Below are 19,901 nucleotides of genomic sequence, written 5' to 3'. Positions count from 1 at the left end.
TGAGGGCCACTGTGTTTTCTCTGTTTTGGAATCGTGGTTGTACTTTCAGATTTGCGTAACCTTTTAGTGTACTGAAAAAAATACTGCAATCATTTGCTTTAAATATACATATATATATATATATGTATGTATATATATATATATATATATATATATATATATATATTTATATATATATATATATACATACATATATATATATATATATATATTTAAAGCAAATGATTGCAGTATTTTTTTCAGTTTTAAATTGTTAAAGGACATAGCTACTTTATATGTTGTAGTGATGAACTGGCCTGCACATTTCTTGTTCTTTGGAGAATTGCATGACTCTTCATTATTTCATTAAATGTTGTCCATATTTGTTTACAACCATTTACAAAGCTTCAAATATTTGGTTTTAAACATTCCTTATGATACGTTGTTTTGGCAACCTCATTTTTCAATCTATTCCTTAGTCTTTAACGCTCCCTGATCGATGATAAGCTATGCTTTCTGTGTCCGTTAAGGAACAAGGCTATGACCAATGAAAATGTGTGAAGCCTATTTCCCATACAGTGCAAGAGCCAAGATTGATTTAGCCCAAATTAAATCATATACTATCAGATATAATAGTACAGGTGTTAGCTACAATGTGTGTCTGGCTACCAACTATAGCATACTATAATTTAATGACTTACGGTATACACAACAAGTTGCTGATTTATTCCGGTCCCAAAGGTATCTACTGTTCAGTGATCCATTGTCGATCAAGTCATAAACGTCCTGCTGCTATCTATCTTCTGCATGGTGCACACAGGAAGAAGTTAGGGCATGCTGGGAGAAAAAAAGCCTGCAACAAATGTATTCCAAAAAGAAAAGCAGATTCTCATCATACTGGTTCACTTAAAAAGGCAACTTTAAAAGCTGTTGTTGAAGTGAATAATACGTTACTCAAACTCTCATGAGTGGCAGTTGAATGTTAATCGAATTGAATTGCGAGGCCAGTGAAGATTCACACTTCTAATGATATTCGGTCAGCCATTATCTTTCTCCCCCTAACCTTCCCAATGAACATTTCTGTTACACATATCAGATGAGAAATATTCAATCACATTGTCATATGTCATTTGTGTTATACTTCATTGTTATAAGGTAGGCATGTAATAGAAATACAGGGTTAGGGTTAGGGTTAGGGTGACAGTGGCTCCCTTGCAGTTCAGGAACTGTTGAAATTGTTCATGTTCACCTTCAAAAGAACAGTATTTATCTCTTTCTGTAAGTTTAATTAAAGTTATATGAAAGTGAAAAATATATATTGTATATACATAAATGTTGGGGTGGGTAAAATTCAACCTCACTCATCACTTGAATCAGTTGTTATTTCATGTTAATGTTCTGTGATCATCGACACCTCAAAAGGTCACACACAGTCCAGATTCATACAGTAAAAACAGTTGAAGTGAAGCAGCTGCCCTTCTGAAAAATCTTGAGATCCTGGCTAAAAATGTTTATTTTAGGAGCTAGCGGTTGTATTCTGTTTCCCCTGGAGAGTTTCCTCTGTCCTGTTGAGATTATAACTACAGCTTTTAGTTTCACTGCTTAAATGTGCCACAATATTTGTTACACTTGTTTTACTTTTTTTTTATCATTACTACATACATGGATACATTTAAAATGACTGAAATCAGCCTCTTTAATCATAAAACAAGGGTGTACACATGTTGTGAACCCACCTGTGTAGGTGCATCTTACTGTCTGAATGATGCAGCCTTTAAATGAAAGAAGAAATACTGCAGCATTGACTTTAGATTTCTGTTGGTCTATGGACAGTCACTTTCTGCTGCCTAGAAAAAGCAAAGCGCCATCAATGCACCTGACCACACCTCACTTTATGACCAAAACCCCTGTGGGCGCACAGGTGTCCTCAAGCACATTTGTTTTTAACACAACATGATATGACAACTGCGTTGGACAGAAACTAGCAATGAGAGTTGTGATGCAGTGTGCACCACTTTGCACTGGGCACAAGATAGGACCCTGTGCTTTCTTTGATAAGATAAAGGCACTGATTCAGTCATGTTGGTTGCTCAGGCTGACCTGAATGTCTTTCGGTCCTTCAGGCTCTCCATACAGAGATAAGATCACTATTGCCATCCTGCAGCTTCAGGAGGAGGGGAAGCTGCACATGATGAAGGAGAAATGGTGGAGAGGAAATGGCTGTCCAGAGGAGGAGAGTAAGGAGGCCAGCGCCCTTGGGGTTCAGAACATCGGAGGGATCTTCATCGTCCTGGCTGCTGGGCTTGTCCTCTCCGTGTTTGTGGCTGTTGGAGAGTTTCTCTACAAGTCCAAACAGAATGCACAACTTGAAAAGGTAACAAATACCTCTGACATTCATCTATGCTTTGTTTTTTAAAAAAATGATAGCAGAATTTCTTATCGTAAAAACGTATGCCATGAACAGCAGTCTCATGGAACAGAAAAATCTACAAATGCTAACAAAATGAAACAAAATATATGCTTAATATATCTTTTTTTCATAATTTCTATTATATAACTTAAATAAATAATCTGTTTGCCAATTTGCGGAAGCTCTCACTATAATGACAGTGCTGTGTCATATGCAGTAAGATAAGGGTTGGTTTCTTTGCATTTATTCACTTAGGCCCAATGGCGACAACGAGATAAGAAACGTGAGGAATTCTGCTGTCACCATGGATCCAAGCTAGACTTTAACCACCATCTCAAATGACCTCAAGAAAAACTCCAGAAACTTTTTTTCTATTGTAATCTAACATGATCTAAAATTTCCCCAAACTACTGAATTGTTTTTTTCTTGACACTTCAGAGGGAATGGGAACACTAAGACCAGTTTACTAAAACCTTTGGAGTGCTGGCATTAGTACACAGTTGCATCACAGGCACATTTATAGTTAAGGTTTGCTCTGCTGCATGACCCACATCTTCAACAGCCACATCCACTAACACACACCTCTCCACGTCTACTGTCCATTTTCACTCTGCAGACTGCCATCCTACTTATACTGTAACTTCTCACTGTTCATGTGCTTGACTTATAGCCCATACATGGTATGTACACATCAGTGAAGTAACACAAGAAATGACAGTGTGTTTTTCACCAGAGCAGCCCAGAAAACACTGTGTTATTGAAGGGTTGCTGATATAATGGCCTGCACCATTGGAGAAATACTAAGTTCAAATGCACATGCACTAAAACATTATTGAAAAAGTAAAGAAACACCATAAACATTTCAAATAAGGAGAGACTTCGTTTGTTTATCCTGCTCAAAACCTGGAGACATGTAAGGACTCGTTATAGGACACTTTACAAAACATTGTAATATTATCTCAGTTCAGACTTCAGCTTAAGCTTTCAAACAACTTTACTTTTTAACCCTAGTCCATTTTGGCATAGATGCAGCTGTGTAAAAATGGATTACAGTAAATTAGTATAAGCTGTGAAATAGATAAGCACGATCTGATATCACCAAATAGGGGTGGTGCTTTAACATCATAACTAATGTTGGTCAACAACCATCAATGCAACTGACCAATGGCATGTTTGTAATGTAGTAGTTTTGCAACGTAGCAAAAATAACAGAAAAAAATATAGATGGGAGAAGTTATCCTTTCTAACATGTGGTTAACACCTAACCAAGTATTTCATTAGAAGTGAAAAGTAAAATGTATGTTCTAAACAGGGAACAAGCCCCGGCTTTCTGGGTGAGAGTAATGTATTTTCAGCCAAGAGAAATTGTCCCGTATGTGGACATAATTTGATATGATGGTCTTTGAACAGCATCAATTGTAATGTTGCAGAAACAACACCAACATGAGTCATTCGATCTATGACATCTGCGTGAATGATCAGTTACACCGATTGTCCTGTAAAAACATTAATTATGATTATTTTTTATTAACACCAACATAGCGATATCAGATACACCAATAAATAATGATATATATCGATATTTATTTTACACATAACATGTTGAATGGATCTGTATTTATTTCAGAGTCACAGTGGTAAATTGTATAAAGAAAGATATATTTACTTGGATGCTTTGTATGACTTGTATGCGTTGGCATTAGCAGGCAAAAATACTGCTAATTAATTATTTTAAAGGAAGCAGTCAGCTGCAAGACAGATGCTTAAGCAATTGAGCATTACATGCTGCAGAATGCTGGTCAATAGCTTCTTGGAGTAACGCAAGACAGATTTACTGTAGAAGCCAGTTAGCTAAAAGCCAATACGTAGACAATGAGAGAATAAGCTCTCAAGTTAGGTTGCAGTTATGACTAGCTAATACATAAAAGCTGAAACATATGTGACACTTAAACTGTATGTACATTTTTTTTTATCACTATTGTCATTACAAGACCTGACAGTTTATAGGGCGCAGCGCTGACACTGTCAACTGTACAGATGGTATCATGCACAAAATGTAAACAGTATTGGTAGAATGTGGAGAAAGCATAGACAAGATAAAAATACAACAGAAAAAAAATGTGCATTATTCTAAAAAAGAAAATTCATGTTTTTTGGGGGGGTTTGGGTAATGTTTTTAGTTATAATTTTCACATTGTTTGGTAAATACCTAATATACAGCCTGTATTTATCAGTGCAAATACAGCACCAAAATGAAGCAATGCCCAAAGTGATTTGTACGTACTACTTCAATCTTTAAGATGAATCTTCAAGTAACTATAAGCTAGTGCACAATAATAATTTAAAGCAGTATTTATTTTTGCTGTTCCTTCTTCTGCAAGCATTTGTGTATAGTGAAATACTATATACATTAACTAGAAAATAATGACTGTCTGACCATATACAATTAGCCTTCCAAAGAAATAAAAAGTAACCTGATATTGGGATATCTTATCACAGAAGTGAAAAAGGATGTGTCAGCAAAGAATGTAAAACTAGATTTTCGAATAAGCATCACCCTCCAAAACAGAATTATTTGTTTTGACATTTATGGTTCTCGATTACATTCCCCCAATTTAGAATATATGCAATAGCACAGATTTGACAAACAGTAGTAGAACAACATGCAAAAATAGTTTTAGTTATAGTGCTGGTACTTTATTATTTTGTGTATTAATATCAACAAATCCCTTTAAAAAAGATGAAAAAAAACAAATAAGGACTTTGTATATGTGACCTCAGTGGTGGCCTTGGTTGAAATGTATGTCTGGCCAAGATTGTTTGCAATTACAAAATGAGAATGGAAATGGTTTATGTTATTGGTTCAACAAGTAAGATTATTGCTAAGGGTTGATGTTATTGTTCTTGTAAAGCTTTAAAATTAAGAAAAATAAAATAAAATTTTAATAGCAATATAAATCCCCTTGGATTGAGTGGCGAAATAAGAACTTTGATCCAATTAGAAATAAAAACAAACTGCTTGCACATGATGTCACCGTTTGCAGGATTTCTAAATTCACACCAGGCATTTGCTATTGTGTGTTACTCAGAGGGAACAACATGAATAAATGGTACAAAGCCCTAGCCTAATTGACTGCACAAATATCCTTGGAATTAATTTTGCAAGATGCTAAATAAAAGAAAAGGAATATGCAGCAATAACATCAAAACACAAGACATATTTCTAAATGAAACATATCGTACAGCAATAATATTTGAACAAACCTGCCCACAGTCAACCACCAGGGATTTGCATACATGTACTGTAGTTGATGCTCTGCCTTATTATCAGATGTAATGGAAGTCCTGGCAACATGGAGACATTATATGGTACATTATTTAGTCCTTATAGCCTTATTTCCAGGGGTGCATTACATGCTGGCAGGATCCTGCATGTAATAATTATAGAAATCGAATAATTATTTGGTGCCCTGCTTTACTGCTGGAGGTAATGAACCCTGAGCAATAAGGCTACCAGGGTGGTGCTCAGGATCACCGGATGGCATTGCAACAGCAGTGTTAGATATTTGTATCTTTCCAAAACTCAAACTTTGAAAGTAACATTTAGAATTTATTTCACTTACACTAGACTACACAAGTTAAAGAAAAACTCAGTTTGTGAGAAATCCTCTTTGTTTGCCATCACACCCACAGTCAGTGTGAAGGGCTCAGCAGTCGAATTAGCAATAATACATAAAATGCAATGTATGGTTAGACTTTCAAAATAAGGCTTGTTGTCAAATAGGCCCCATTATGACATATTAAATCTTTTGGACTGTTACTGATGCTGTGCAAATGTCATGGTTTGGTTAGGTTTAGGATCAAAAAGGTTTTTTTATTTTTAGGAAAATTCATGCTTTGGGTTAAAATTACCATGTTAAGTCACATAACTTACATAAAGTAGGTTACATAAGTGACGCAAGGAACATCATTATTGTATAGTACATTAACTCGTGATAAAACTTTAAAAATAGAGGGGCGTGTCCAGTAAGTTCTGTATCAAACTGACCAGGCTGCTGTATTTGATGCATTGTGAACAGGCTGGAAATTTGGGTACGTTACATGCAGGATGCATGCATAATGTAACTCTAACAATGAGGGTGCCAGGTTTATGGTTTATACCTCTGGTAGTCTTGACTGTGGTACATAACGTGGTTGTAGGTTTTCAGATGGATTGGCACAACTCCACAGGTAGCAAATATGGGTAACTCCAGACATCACCTTGCATGTCTGTACTACAGTCGGTATTTCCTCAGGTTGGTGCAGGCAATTGTGTTCAGTGTTCCACATCAAAATACAGCTACTGGGATGATAGATTATTATGTTGTATTATTATTAAGTGTCCTTTCCAGTTATTTAACAAGAGGTCACCTGATTTATCTGTATTCAGTGTGCTGTTTCTGAAAGTTAATTTGATCTTGAATTCAGATAACACATTTAGAGCCACTGATTCACTTGAAATAATGTTTGGTTAAATAACAATGTAATGAGTCAATAAGCCAAGCTATGATGGAGCATATACAGTAATAATATTTACACAGTGTGAGCTCCACTTTGCAGCTCCACCACAACATTAATCGTATTAGCTTTTCAGAATAAGATAAATAAAGACATAATGAATAGACCTAACCTCACAGGCAAAAACTGATTTTGAAAAAGTCTCCATTCAAATTATAACATACCACTTTACTTCAAACTTCGTATTGACAATGAATTGCTTGCATTCATGTTTCATGCACAAATGCCACTACTGTCACATGTTTTGCACTCTGCCTTTTGGACATGCCTTTGATTGGAGCACATGAAAGTGTGCAATAATTGAAACACTGTGACTCATTTGCTTTGGATTGTACACTATTTACTATTCAGACAATATAGGATCACTGGACTAGAATTAAATAGGGTTTGACTAATATTGGTTTTGAAGGCCATTTTAAAGCTGCCTAATGCTATTAAGGGGTGATGTTCTTTAACTGAATGAAAATACTTCTGAAACTGTATCTCAGAGGACCACTATGGAGGATCAAAGCTCTCCACTGAAACCCAGAAGAATTCAATTATTTATCAGCTACCTGATGTAAGTTTTGTTTATGATCAAGAAACGTACGGATTTTCTGCCTAGTGCTCAGTGCCTGCAGGTACTATGATGCACTTCTAGAAAACCAGCTTGAGGAAAATAAAATAATAATAATAATAATAATAATAATAATAATAATAATAATAATAATGATAATAATAATAACGATAAAGGTCAGTGATAAGTGATGGATTTTTTATTCATCCCATATACATACATATTACCATCTGTTTTATTCTGATAAGTTAATTCAGGGAGCCCTGCGGAAACATTTGTACAAACATATGGCTGTAGAGAAAGTTTATATTGACCAAATCAGCACAAGGCTCCGTTTTAATGTTGATATCGGCACATGGCCATAGTCTGGTTAACACAGAGCAATATAGCAAACAAACCATATTTAAGGTACAGCTGAGGGTACATCTTGCCAAACACACAGGTTCGGGAGTGATGATGATTCTGGTTTTCAAACAGCAGGCATTAATTGTTGGAATGTGACAGACAACCTCCACGTTGTTACTTTCTGTTTCACTACACAAAGGGCACACTGCTTGCTGCATTGGGGGGGTCAGTGTTGGCACTGATGTAAAGTGGAAGCAGCAGAATGAAAACAATTACAATGATTCTCGGTTGCATAAAAACAAGATGGTTCTCGATGCTTCCAATTGATGCCCAATCAATACGTCCATATCTAAATCCAATCAATAACTTTATGAGGTACTTTTAGCGAGTACAGCTAGAAAATTTGAATTGCCATCCTAGCCATTTAAGAGTCCTGAGCTCAAGTTCAGCAAACACTCTACTACTACACAGCCCCCATTGTATGTGTTGGCAGTGGTATAACAATGAGGGAAGTGGCTGAGAATATTTGCAGCAACCTACACTGCCACTGTTGGGTAAAATGATTACTAATGATTATTACAACCCTTGTGGACAATTAAGACATGCAACCTCTATTACTGAGTCATAAAACATAGGTTTGAGTACTTGCAAAGTCTTCCTTAATGATAGAGTACACTACATGCCTGTTTAGCAAAAGAGGAAACTCTGGGATATATTTAAAGGAGAACTTCGGTCGATTTAAACATGCAGCTTCATTGTTCAAGCTACCCTTGACTTGCCAGTACCGAAGACGCGAAAATATTTGGTCCAGCCATTACAAAGCTCCGTGAACGGAGATTTAGCATTGACAGCTAACAGCATGGGGTCAGAACTTTACACTGTGTTTTAAGCGTCTTAACATGCTCCACATCTCACCGCAAAAGTTATGCAACATCAGCAGACACCTTAGCACACAGCACTGTAGCGTGTATTTCTCAAAATGAATGAAAAAGGAGTTAAAACAGTGTGTTTGTGCAAGCAGCTACTTACCTGTTTGTTGACATCCGCGTCTTCCGATAGCTAGACCAAACTAGTATATCCATCGAGTGTGCACTTAACAGGCTTAACAGGCTATTGTAAGGCTCATGGCTCATGACAGGCTGTAACATGGACATGTACATTATGAACAGAAACACGAAAATGCTGGAATACGTTTCCGTCTCCGCCAGTGAGGGAGTAAGCGCACGCTCGACGTATTGACTAGTTTGGTCTAGCTACTGGAAGACGCGGATGTCAACAAACAGGTAAGTAGCTGCTTGCACAAACACACTGTTTTAACTACTTTTTTATTCATATTGAGTCATACACGCTACAGTGCTGTGTGCTAAGGTGTCTGCTGATGTTGCATAACTTTTGGTATGAGATGTGGAGCATGTTAAGACGCTTAAAACACAGTGTAAAGTTCTGACCCCATGCTGTTAGCGTTCAATGCTAAATCTGCGTTCACGGAGCTCTGTAATGGTTTGACCAAATGTGTTCGCGTCTCCGGTACTGGCAAGTCAAGGGTAGCTTGAGCAATGAAGCTGCATGTTTAAATCGACCGAAGTTCTCCTTTAAGTGTATGTATTTAAATTAATTATAAATGAATACAGAAATGGATTATGAAAAAAATCATAAAAGTAAGAACAGGAACATGAGGTCATTCATAAAATCATAAAAGGTATAATGTGTAATGAAAAAAGTACTTGCATTCCATTGCATTTTTTCTTGTAAGCAAGGAACCTTAATAATAATGGCGACTGATGACTCAGACTTGCTAATGTGAGATATTATAAAAGGTCAATGATTGAAAATCAATATACAGGTCCAACCCTAACCACAGCTTAATTTATGTGTCCAAATATTGATTTAAAAACATGGATATATATTATAATGTGTAGCTTGTTCATGCCACAGTCCAGTGCTAATTAGTATCAGGCTAATTTGTGAAAATGAACCATCTATTTTGTGTCATTGTGAAGATCAACCATATATTTGGTTTCATTGCTTTAGGCTTCTCATATAATTGAATACCACCTACTTTTGCAATAAGGGGTTGTTTTCTCACCACAATGCTAAAAGTGTCAAGTTGAAAAATGTGGTGCTAAGCATCTCTTTGTTGTGTTTCACATGCTTGACAGTGCACACCCTGAAATTTGCATTTTATAATTACTTCTGTTCTGTAACATTAGAAAGGAGTAAAAATAGCATCTAGTCATTTATATAATGGGATGAGCCATACACCCTCATATACAATAGGGGAACTGTTAATAGTGTTTTTTAAGGTTAAATAGACATGTTAAGGTTAAGTATGTGTTTTTGAGATTACTGCATTTACTAAACAGATTGTAATACCACAAGATGAGAGCATTGTCAGAAGAAAATATACACTTGTTAAACATTTTAATAAAAGTATTAATAAACATTTGATAACTTTATAAACTATAGACCTTTGATTCATCTACCAAGACTCTGAGACTTCTTTTCTTCATTCTCTTTGTCTCAAGTGTCTGCCCTTCACATTATTTCTGTACATTCCATCATCATTGCTACATAGCAACATATTAATTTTGAAGAGTCTTTCCAAAAGCTTTTGAAAGTTGCTTGTTTGCCTTCAGATCTACAGACGGATACGAAGATTAGTTTCATTTCTGTGCAACCTCTACAGAGGTAGTTCCGAGAACTAGCCTAGCCTTGTGCAAAGTCTGGAGACGACGGTGCAAATTTGCTCTCATCAAGAACATCTCCTTTCCAACCAAGCTTTTTTAAAGCTCTCTTTGGGCAGGATTTCAGGAGTCGATCAGTTCTCTTAGTGATTACACAATGTGGATCTTAAATAGACAAGGATATTCAACTGGCAAAACTCAAACTTGGTGTTAAGGTTTTAAGGTTTCTGTCTGGGAATCACATAAATAATTTGATTATATGGGTATAGCGCTCCTCCTACCACACTCATGTATTCACCTACTGAGAATCTGCATGTGGATAGCCACATGTGGGTATGTGCTTATAGGATACCGATGATATGTTGTCATCCACCGCCATCATCTCAGCATGGGAAAAAGTGGAGGCTGCAGTGAGTCACCAGCTGGGCAGAAGGGTCGTCTTCCATGGGAAAGTCAGCAGTTTCAAGCTCCAGGTTGCTTTCATCACAACAGAGCAGCACAGCAAAGCATTGGAAATTCTCACACTGTTGCTGGCCACGTCACCTCACCTCGGGAAGTTATCTGCACTCCATGAGCCCTCTGCCTGGTCTCATTCGGGGCAGAGACAATGTGGGTCAGTTGTGACGGCAATGAGGCCAGGCACTAATCAACATCTTGAAGCTGAGACTCCGTCCTAACAGAAATTAAATCAGTGTGCAAATTCAACATTACTGGGTAACAGCTAGTGGGCTTACTGCCTTATAGATGATGACACATCCACTTGTAGCCAGGCCCTGATTGGCACACACATAATACACATAATTTTTTTTCAGTGGTCGAATTCATACGTGTGATTGGGGGAGTGCTATACCCACAGAGTCCAGTAGAGAACAGAATTTGTCTGAAACCAAAGCTTAGAGACATCTTAGATAGGGCTGGGCATTGTTAAGAACCTCACGATTCGATTCGATTTCGATTTCGATCCAATATTGATTTAAATCGAGTCAGTAATAAGTAGTAATAAACAAATAATTCATTAGAGTGCCTGTTGATAATTTTTTTATTAAAAAAGTCATCTTAAATTATAAATCTTTCCTCTAGGAAGTTCTAGTTCAAATTGAAATGTAAACAAAGGCACACGATGTGTTTAGATATAAAATAGTGCAACCATAGTTAAGCTGAGAAAGTGCCATTGTTTCTGGGACTGCATGGTACATTTTTGTCTGACACAAACACAGACATTACCGCGGTCCCTCAGCCCTCCGGCTAGACGCGAGGGGGTAACACGTTGACACTGACCCCCCCTCTCTCCCTGGAGGAGAGTGCGACCCGCGGGCGCACAGTGCTGCAGCCAGGATGAGACCGGCTGCGCTGGGAGTTTACAGTCTCCAAAAGAGTGGTGCGTCAGACATCAGTTACCCGCCTCCGCAGCTCCGACGGTGTTTCCGCGGCGCATCACCCTCCAACCCTCGAGCGAGGTCGCGGGCCAGGCGCTTCCAGCTGCTGGAGGCAGGGACCGAGAGGTCCAGCGAGGCACAGCGGGCCGTCGGGGCTGCTGCTTGACGGAATCGTTTCAGAGGATTTTATGAATCGATATTGAATTGGGAAAAAATATATTGCAATGCATTGATGAATCGATATTTTTACCCACCCCTAATCTTAGAGCTTCCTGAGGTAAAACTTTCTAGCCCTCACCGGACAGCCCTTGAGTTGATCTGTCTCCCACTAGCACTCCATCACATCTCAGAAAGGGTCAAATCTAATTTCTAAGGATAAAATAAATTGTTAGACTTACCATACATTCAAAATCTGAAAAGTCAATTCCTAACCTGAATAAATGTCAAAACTAAACTCTATAACACAATAACAACTGCACAATTCAAATAATAACAGCTGTCATTGTAACTATCCTTATTGCCACTGGTTGATCCTGGCTTTTGTAAATTAGTATTTCTGTTATTTGTACTTTTTCACATTTTAAGGAGCTATGCTGACAGGTTCCTCCAACCTTTATTTTAGCTAGGTTACTGTAAACACTTCCGGGGCCTCTGTGTATGACATCCAAACCAATCTATTCAACTGACTGTTGGTAAGGTGGCAAACTATAGGATTTCATCAAATGTCAGTGTGAGGTCTTCTTTTATCGGTATAGTCCGGTGTACAATAAGTTCTAAAATTTGATTTCCAAATTCTGACTACCTATGAGTTTTAGACTGATGGAAATATTAACCACTGTTCTCTTAATTCCTGCAAGGCAGTGCACAGTCAAGGCAAAAGATACAGTTTGCTCCAAAAAGAAGATCGGTGTGTGTTAAAATATGCTTCAGAAATTATTTTCTGCTAGTTTTAGCCAAAGTTAAATCTTTTAGAAAACTAATTTTGGACATAATTGTCCACTGAATCACATGTCTCAAAGACTTTCAACGAAGCACTTCTTTGTCATCTCCATGCTAGTCTGTCAGATTTCCATGATTACCACGGTTGTCCCCTTCCTCCCTCTCCTCCTCCTACGCCTCCTGTTCCTTTCTCTCCTCTCCTCTCCTCTTCCTGCCTCCCTCAGCTCCTCCTCCGCTTCCTTCTCCCGCTCCTCCTCCTCCCACTCCTCCTCCTCCTGCTGCTTTTTCCTCTCTTCCTGCCTGCTGCTGAGGCTGCCGCAGACTAACCTGACTCGGGGTGCAGGGACCACCAGCTGTGTGTGAGGAACCCATCTCATCATCCCTGCACACACACACGCCTGCATGCATATGGATGCACACACACACACATGCACACGTAGAGATGTCTGTGCACAAACGGCTCAGGTGAATGGTCTCGGCTGCATGGCAGGTTGGGGTTTTTTGAACAGATTTAGTGGTTCAGCTAAATATCAATGGGTGGAGTCAAATAACCTCCTGAAATCAATAACTGTGTCCCATATTAGCATCTACCTGACATATGTCATAATAGCCCTTTGGGGAGTACAGGGCGACCCCTTATATCTATTGCCCTACAAGAATGTCAATAGCTTACTGGAAGTTTCTGCAAAACCCTCCACACTTTTTTCTTTCTTTTTTTTTTTTTTTACAACAATGTCAACATTGTTTTTTTAAAATCTGGCTGTCTGCAATATCTGCGTAAGGCCACAATGGTATGGTTAGTATGAAGGAGAAATTGTGGCTGATGTGTGTGAGCTGATAAAAAGATAAAAAGATGAAGGTTTATTGAAAGTCAGTGATAGGATGCAAGGTCTGGCCTCCTGTATTGGCAAAGGACATGAACTGGATGTAGACCAATCAGCCACAACATTAAAACCAGGTGAAGTGACAAACATCGATCATCTCAATTCAATGTTCTGCTGTTAAACCTTGGTCCTGGCATTCAGCTAGATACTACTTGACACGCATCGATGTTGATCACTTAAACAACCTCCTGGCAACGGCAGGTCCAAATGGCAGGGTCTTCCCAGCAGGACAATGTGCCCCGCCGCACCACAAAAGTGCACAGGAATGACCCAAGGAATGTGACAAAGAGCCAAAGGTGTTGATCTGATCCCCAAATTTCCCAGAACCCAATCTGGCAAGCATCTGTGGGATTTACAAGTCCGATCCATGACGGCCACACCCAAAACCCACAGGACCCAAAGGATCCAATGCCAGACAGCACAGGACAAATTGAGAAGTCTTGTGTCTCTGCCTCAATGTGTCAGAGCTGTTTTGGCAACACAAGTGGAAACTGCACAATATGAAGTTGGTTTTGATGTTGTAGCTGATAACAGTAAATCGTGACATGCAAATGTGTCCGATATAAAGCTAATTAATAGGATACTGGGATACATTGTTCTTGAGTAATGTAAATTGACTGACATATCCTCACATCTAAACAACTTAATAGGTTGATTGCCATAACAACCTACAGTATATCACTGTTCCCAAAACAACAATACTGTTGCAGCGTACCAGTGACAGGTGTTCCAGACTGTAGTTTGGTTAGGTTTAGGCAAAAATGCTACTTGGTTAATTTTAGGAAAATATCAGTGTTTGGCTTAAACAAGCTACATTATTTATGTAACTTCAGTTACAAATTAACCTTAGCCACTTCACTTACATAAGTTAAAAAAAACTCACCGTTGGCTTTGGTCTTCGCATGCGACAAAAACAGCAGCCTCTTGGATAAAAGTCCTGCGCTTGTTTGACCGAACCATCTATCCCCAACCTCTTTCTTACATGGATGTGCTGCCTTGTTGTTGCTTAACAAGAAAAGGCAATATGAGTCATAATAAAATGCTTTCACAGTTGACCATTACCTTGTTTTTTTGAAGAGGAAATGACATTTATTTACCAATAATCTAGTATACGCTTCACCACAGACCAATGACCAATCTGGCGTGTGCAAAGCTGTTTTGTTCCGTCCTCCACATTCATATCTGTCTGGGAGCGTTTCAGAAGCTGAGCATCATGCCTGCCTGATGTTGTTGATTTACTCAGGTCATGTTTTTTTTTTTTTTTTTTTTTTTTTTGCAATGTACCAGTGACAGGTGTACCAGACTGTAGTTTGATTAGGTTTAGGCAAAAATGCCACTTTGTTAATTTTAGGAAAATATCAGTGTTTGGCTTAGACAAGCTACATTATTTATGTATTCAGTCTGAATACCTGCTACGTGTTGTTCTCTTGTTGATTTTTGCGCTTCTTCTGTGGTGAGGTAGACTAGGCAGTTCAATCATTTTGTTATTTGTCTGTTAAAATGTGTTGATTGTTAATATTTCCAAATTTGTTGTGCTGTCGATCCTGAGACTGCACAGGATGTTTGTTTTTTTTTTAATTACCATTCCATGGTGCGGCTTCCTGTCTGGCTCGATCTGCTCTGTGCTGATTGATGCAGCTGCGGTCAGCTTCCATCAAAAATTGACTTGGGAGCAGAGCTAAGAGACGCTTCTGGGACGCTGCTAAAAACATGCCTTTGTGCAGCTGATGGAAACACAAGCATTGTCTAGAACAGCAACAGTATCATGGCAGTCACACAGTCGGGATGGGCCTGGTGGATTCTGGTGGTCAGTCAAATGACCCAGAAGTACCTAAGTAAAAGCTCTGATTAAAATCATCTTATTTTCCTTGACAAAAGAAAAGGAAAAAAAATAATGTAGTCTCACAATTCCTTGAGGCAGCAACATTAAAAGTTCATTCAGCTGTTCTTGAAAACAATCATCAAGTCATTTTGGCTTACACACCCACAGCCTCTATCAACCAAACCTTCTTTAAAGCACAATCAAGTCAACATTTCAAGATTGTTCATTGAGTTGTCTAGTGTTCTTAAAGCAACATTATGTAACTTTCTTTTTACCTTAAAATAACAGCTTTATAATAATTTTGATGGTACAGTGTATTGTATTATTGAATGGTGTCAGCCCTTCTGCCTCCCTATCACTTGTCTCTGCACTGTATAACTTCAGAGAGAGGGTAGGACCACGGCCTTACATACCTGTTTACTTCAACATACACGTTTTCAAGACATAGGACCTAGGATTTGTATTTACAACAGTGGTGGGCCACTCACAAATTTTGGAGGGCACCAAATTGCTTAAAATATCAATTTCTAAATAATTTTGCTATAATGCTATGATATGTATAGGTTTATAATCAGATTATGAGCAGTGTATTAACCATAACACAGTCTGTCTTTCAAGCAAAAGGGATATCAAACATTTTAGTAGGATGGTTGAATGATTATATTTACAGTGCACTACTTGGCTGTTTATCACTTTTAACAGATACTCCAGTGCAGTGTAGCTCAAACACTTCACTGATAAACCACAGAATGAAGGAACATAAGCTCAGTAATCAAATAAAGTTTTTGTAATTCGTAAACACTTATGTCCATAATCTCACACTCCTCAGTACTCCTACTAACTGCGTTCATACATATACGGTTAATTATTTTATTTGTAAATCTGAATTAAGAATGCAGAGGGTCAAATATCTAAGATTCACTCTTCATAAATCAGCTTCCGAACATTATAGTTTCACCATTACGGGCACATGTCAGTAAAATCCACCTAGTATAAATTTGGTCAGTTTTATTAGCACTGCAGTTTTCTTTTCCTTAGTGCTTAAGGATTTTCCTTCGGGTCCTTCTTTGACCTCAAGACGTTTTCCATCAAGGTGACTTTTCGACGGCACTGTATGAGTCACCACGAACAAACTGAACACAAAACATACTTCAGTCGGTTAGAATGTAGCCTGTCACACCAGGGGCAAAGGAGCAGAGTCAGCTTAAAGTGCTGCTACTTTGAAGTCCACATCATTATAAAGACATTAGTCCTGTGGGAAGAAACACAACCCCTTCATGTATTTAAACTGAGCCAGTCCGGTGATGCTGCTGCAGTCTTAGGGAAAGCAAAGTTGTTGCTGCCATGGGAACTCTAGTGAAGCCTTTAAACTCATTTATCTGCTACTAAAACTGGTCATCCTGGATTCATTTCATTGTCTCATTGGCACCTAAACCTCATAAACAAAGCCCCTGCAATGTTTTATTGCAGGGCTGCTTTCAGTATGAATACCTGCTATGTGTTGTTCTCTGAATGAGTATGTAATATTTCCCTTTGAGTTTGGTAGGTGAGGCAACTGATCTTAGCCATGTATATAGCAACATATAGTATGGTCATCATGGATAAAAAAGAATAAACACCTTACATTTGTCTGCCATTAGGTATGGATTTCCTTCTTTTGACCATCCATGTTTTGTTTTGTTTTTTGCTGTATTTGTATTTATTTGACTCTATCAGTGAGATTATTATATTTGTCTCAAGGGCAGCTCAGAGAAACATGACAGTAACTATAAATGTGTGTGTATATATATATTATATACACACACACACACACACACATATATATATATATATATATATATATATATATATATATACATACATACATACATACATACATATGTATATATATATATATATATATATATATATATATATATATATATATATATATATATATATCTTCACATAGCTTCTAAATCAGATCATGCTGTTTGTGTCCAGAATCAAGAATGTTTTCAGGTCATTTAAAAAAATGTTTTCACATTTTTCATACATGTTTTTAAAAATGTCTCATCCCAGATTCTCTGCTGCAAGAAGTGAGAATTTTACCGTGTATTTTTGTTTTGTTAAGTCAAAAGCATCAAATGACACTTATTTTCTTACTCGTTCCATTGGCTCAATCTTTTTTTTTTTTTACTACAAACAGGAAACACATTGTAGTCAAGATTCTTCTTTTTTACTTATTTTTGAAGTGACCTTTTTTCCTTTTTTTCAGCTCACAAATAATGGACTTGGATGGCAAAAGCCTTTAGTATGGACATGGATTAAAACTCTCAAGAGTTTTTTTCTATTTTTTTTTAACAATATTTGTTCAATTCTTCTTTACACTCATTGCCACAGACTAAATATGCATATACATGCACAAGAAAATAATTTTACATGAGGACAACCATCAGGATTTAGTTCATCCACTGAGGAAAAAATTCAGACTGCACTGCACCAAATGTGTATGACAGTTGAGAGGAGCCCACAGATTAGGCAAACCCTCAAAGCAGCTAATCATTTAGAGCCCACCAGGGGCCAGATACGCAGAGTAAACTGAGGATTACAGCACAGCCGTGCCCCATCCCATCTGCATCACAGCTTCACATCTGTTTCTCCCGCATTCAAGCTAAACGAAGCCCATTAGTTCACACTCACAGGTGAAGGGCCTGTATTTGACGTAGAGATGGCTGAATGATAGACCAACAATTCCTTTTACACTAAGTCTACTGTTAAGTAATATTTACCTGCTAAATACTAAGTCCATAAATTATATTTTTCTAATTAATTTTTGATTACTGCATCTATAAAATCCATACAGAATGAGATTACAACAATAATATCCCCCTGGAAATGTCCCTTTGAAGTACAGTTTTATTAACCATTATTCATGTGTACGATCAGGCCTGTGTAAATAATCACACAGACTAAATGCACCTTTTCCCTTTCAGTGACTCTCAGCATTAGATTTACAACATCTCCATTCTCCTCAAAGTGGGCAGGCCCTTCCTCTGCGCTATCCCACAGTGCCATGCACCGGTACAGCTGCGGCTGATTGTTGAGCGTCATAAAAATTCTGTAATCCAATGACCCTAAGCAGCCACCATCAATCCAGCATGCCACCAGCAGGCAGCCATAATGGCAATGTGTCCCCTGAGTGTGAGCAGAGTGGGCCCAGTGTTCCCCAAAGCCTGAAGCTATATGGCTGTTACTGGTGAAAACACTGCCATGCCATTTAATTTTACAGAGGGGGGGATCAATAGCCATGAAAAGCCTCATTCAGAGTAGTTTAGACAATCTGGTACACTGTGAGAAATACATGGGAAAAAAGATATATGTAGACATTTCATGTGTTTGTTGCAGATATAACATACAGGTTTATTAACAGTATACAGTAGACGCTTATATTGACAGCAGAGATAGTGGTTTCATGCTACACACAATGGTAAAATGTAGCTAAATGTGGCATTTTAAGATAAAAAAAATATCAAAGATTATCAGACCTTAATGTGACAAGTTGCAAGTGGACAAACAGACACCCCTGCACCATTGGCGCTATAACTCTTGAATCTCAACTCATCATTATTTTAACAATCATGGACCATATGATTATGTGTAATGTAAAAGGTGAATTACTACAGAGAAACCTCGAATTATCACCTGCAGCTTTTCATCCTCTTGCGAGTCATTGTTTGGATTTTCTGGCCGAAAAAATTTACTCCATCATGCTGATTTTCAGCCACAGCAGGCAGCTGTTTTCAGTAAAAAAATGTTTTGTTAGGGATGGGTTAGGGTTAGAGTCAGAGTCGGTTGGTGATCAGGTTGCAAGTCCCCTGTAAGACCAAGTGAAAATATTGATTTGTTGCATAAGAAGTTAAATTTAAGTAAATAATGTAACATCAGAATTATTTATTTACTATATTTACTATATTTATTTATATTTACTACCTAAATCCAACCAAGTAGTTTTGGTGCCTAAAATTAACCAAACCTAACAATCCAAAACTGTTGATATGTCATAATATGTGAAATGTTTGTCAAGTACACTCCACAATGCTTTAAACTAATCATGGTGATTTTATTCTGTTTGTTAATAGTAAAAAAGATTATTTCAGCAAGTCTTGGCACAACTACCGTGATGCAATAATTTGGATTCAACCAATTAGTGTGAGAAAGTTTCATGTGAAAGGCTGGCATAAAAAGCAAGACAATGGAAGCCAATCAGGAGTGGCCACACTTCAGGGTAATCATATAAAAGTCTCAGAATCAATGTGTATAGGTTTCCCGATGGTAAAATGCTATAAAAGCTTCTCTGATTTGACATT

General features: G+C 37.8%; 1 protein-coding gene across 3 annotated transcripts in view; it reads left to right on the top strand.

The window, feature by feature from the left end:
- The window catches only part of grik2 (glutamate receptor, ionotropic, kainate 2), a 327,295-nt gene that overhangs the window by 298,754 nt on the left and 8,640 nt on the right, over window positions 1–19,901 (top strand). For 2 of the 3 annotated variants that reach the window (XM_030394698.1, XM_030394700.1), the window contains 2 exons: window positions 2,103–2,353; window positions 2,645–2,672. In XM_030394698.1, the coding sequence (XP_030250558.1) occupies window positions 2,103–2,353; window positions 2,645–2,672 (279 nt within the window). The remainder of the gene's footprint in view (window positions 1–2,102; window positions 2,354–2,644; window positions 2,673–19,901) is intronic. The other variant, XM_030394701.1, reaches the window with a different exon arrangement.

This window comes from Sparus aurata, chromosome 17 (genome assembly GCF_900880675.1).
Source record: "Sparus aurata chromosome 17, fSpaAur1.1, whole genome shotgun sequence".
Taxonomy (NCBI): Eukaryota; Metazoa; Chordata; class Actinopteri; order Spariformes; family Sparidae; genus Sparus; species Sparus aurata.
The sequence above is the reverse complement of the archived record's forward strand: the minus strand, read 5'-3'. Positions and strand labels throughout refer to the sequence as shown.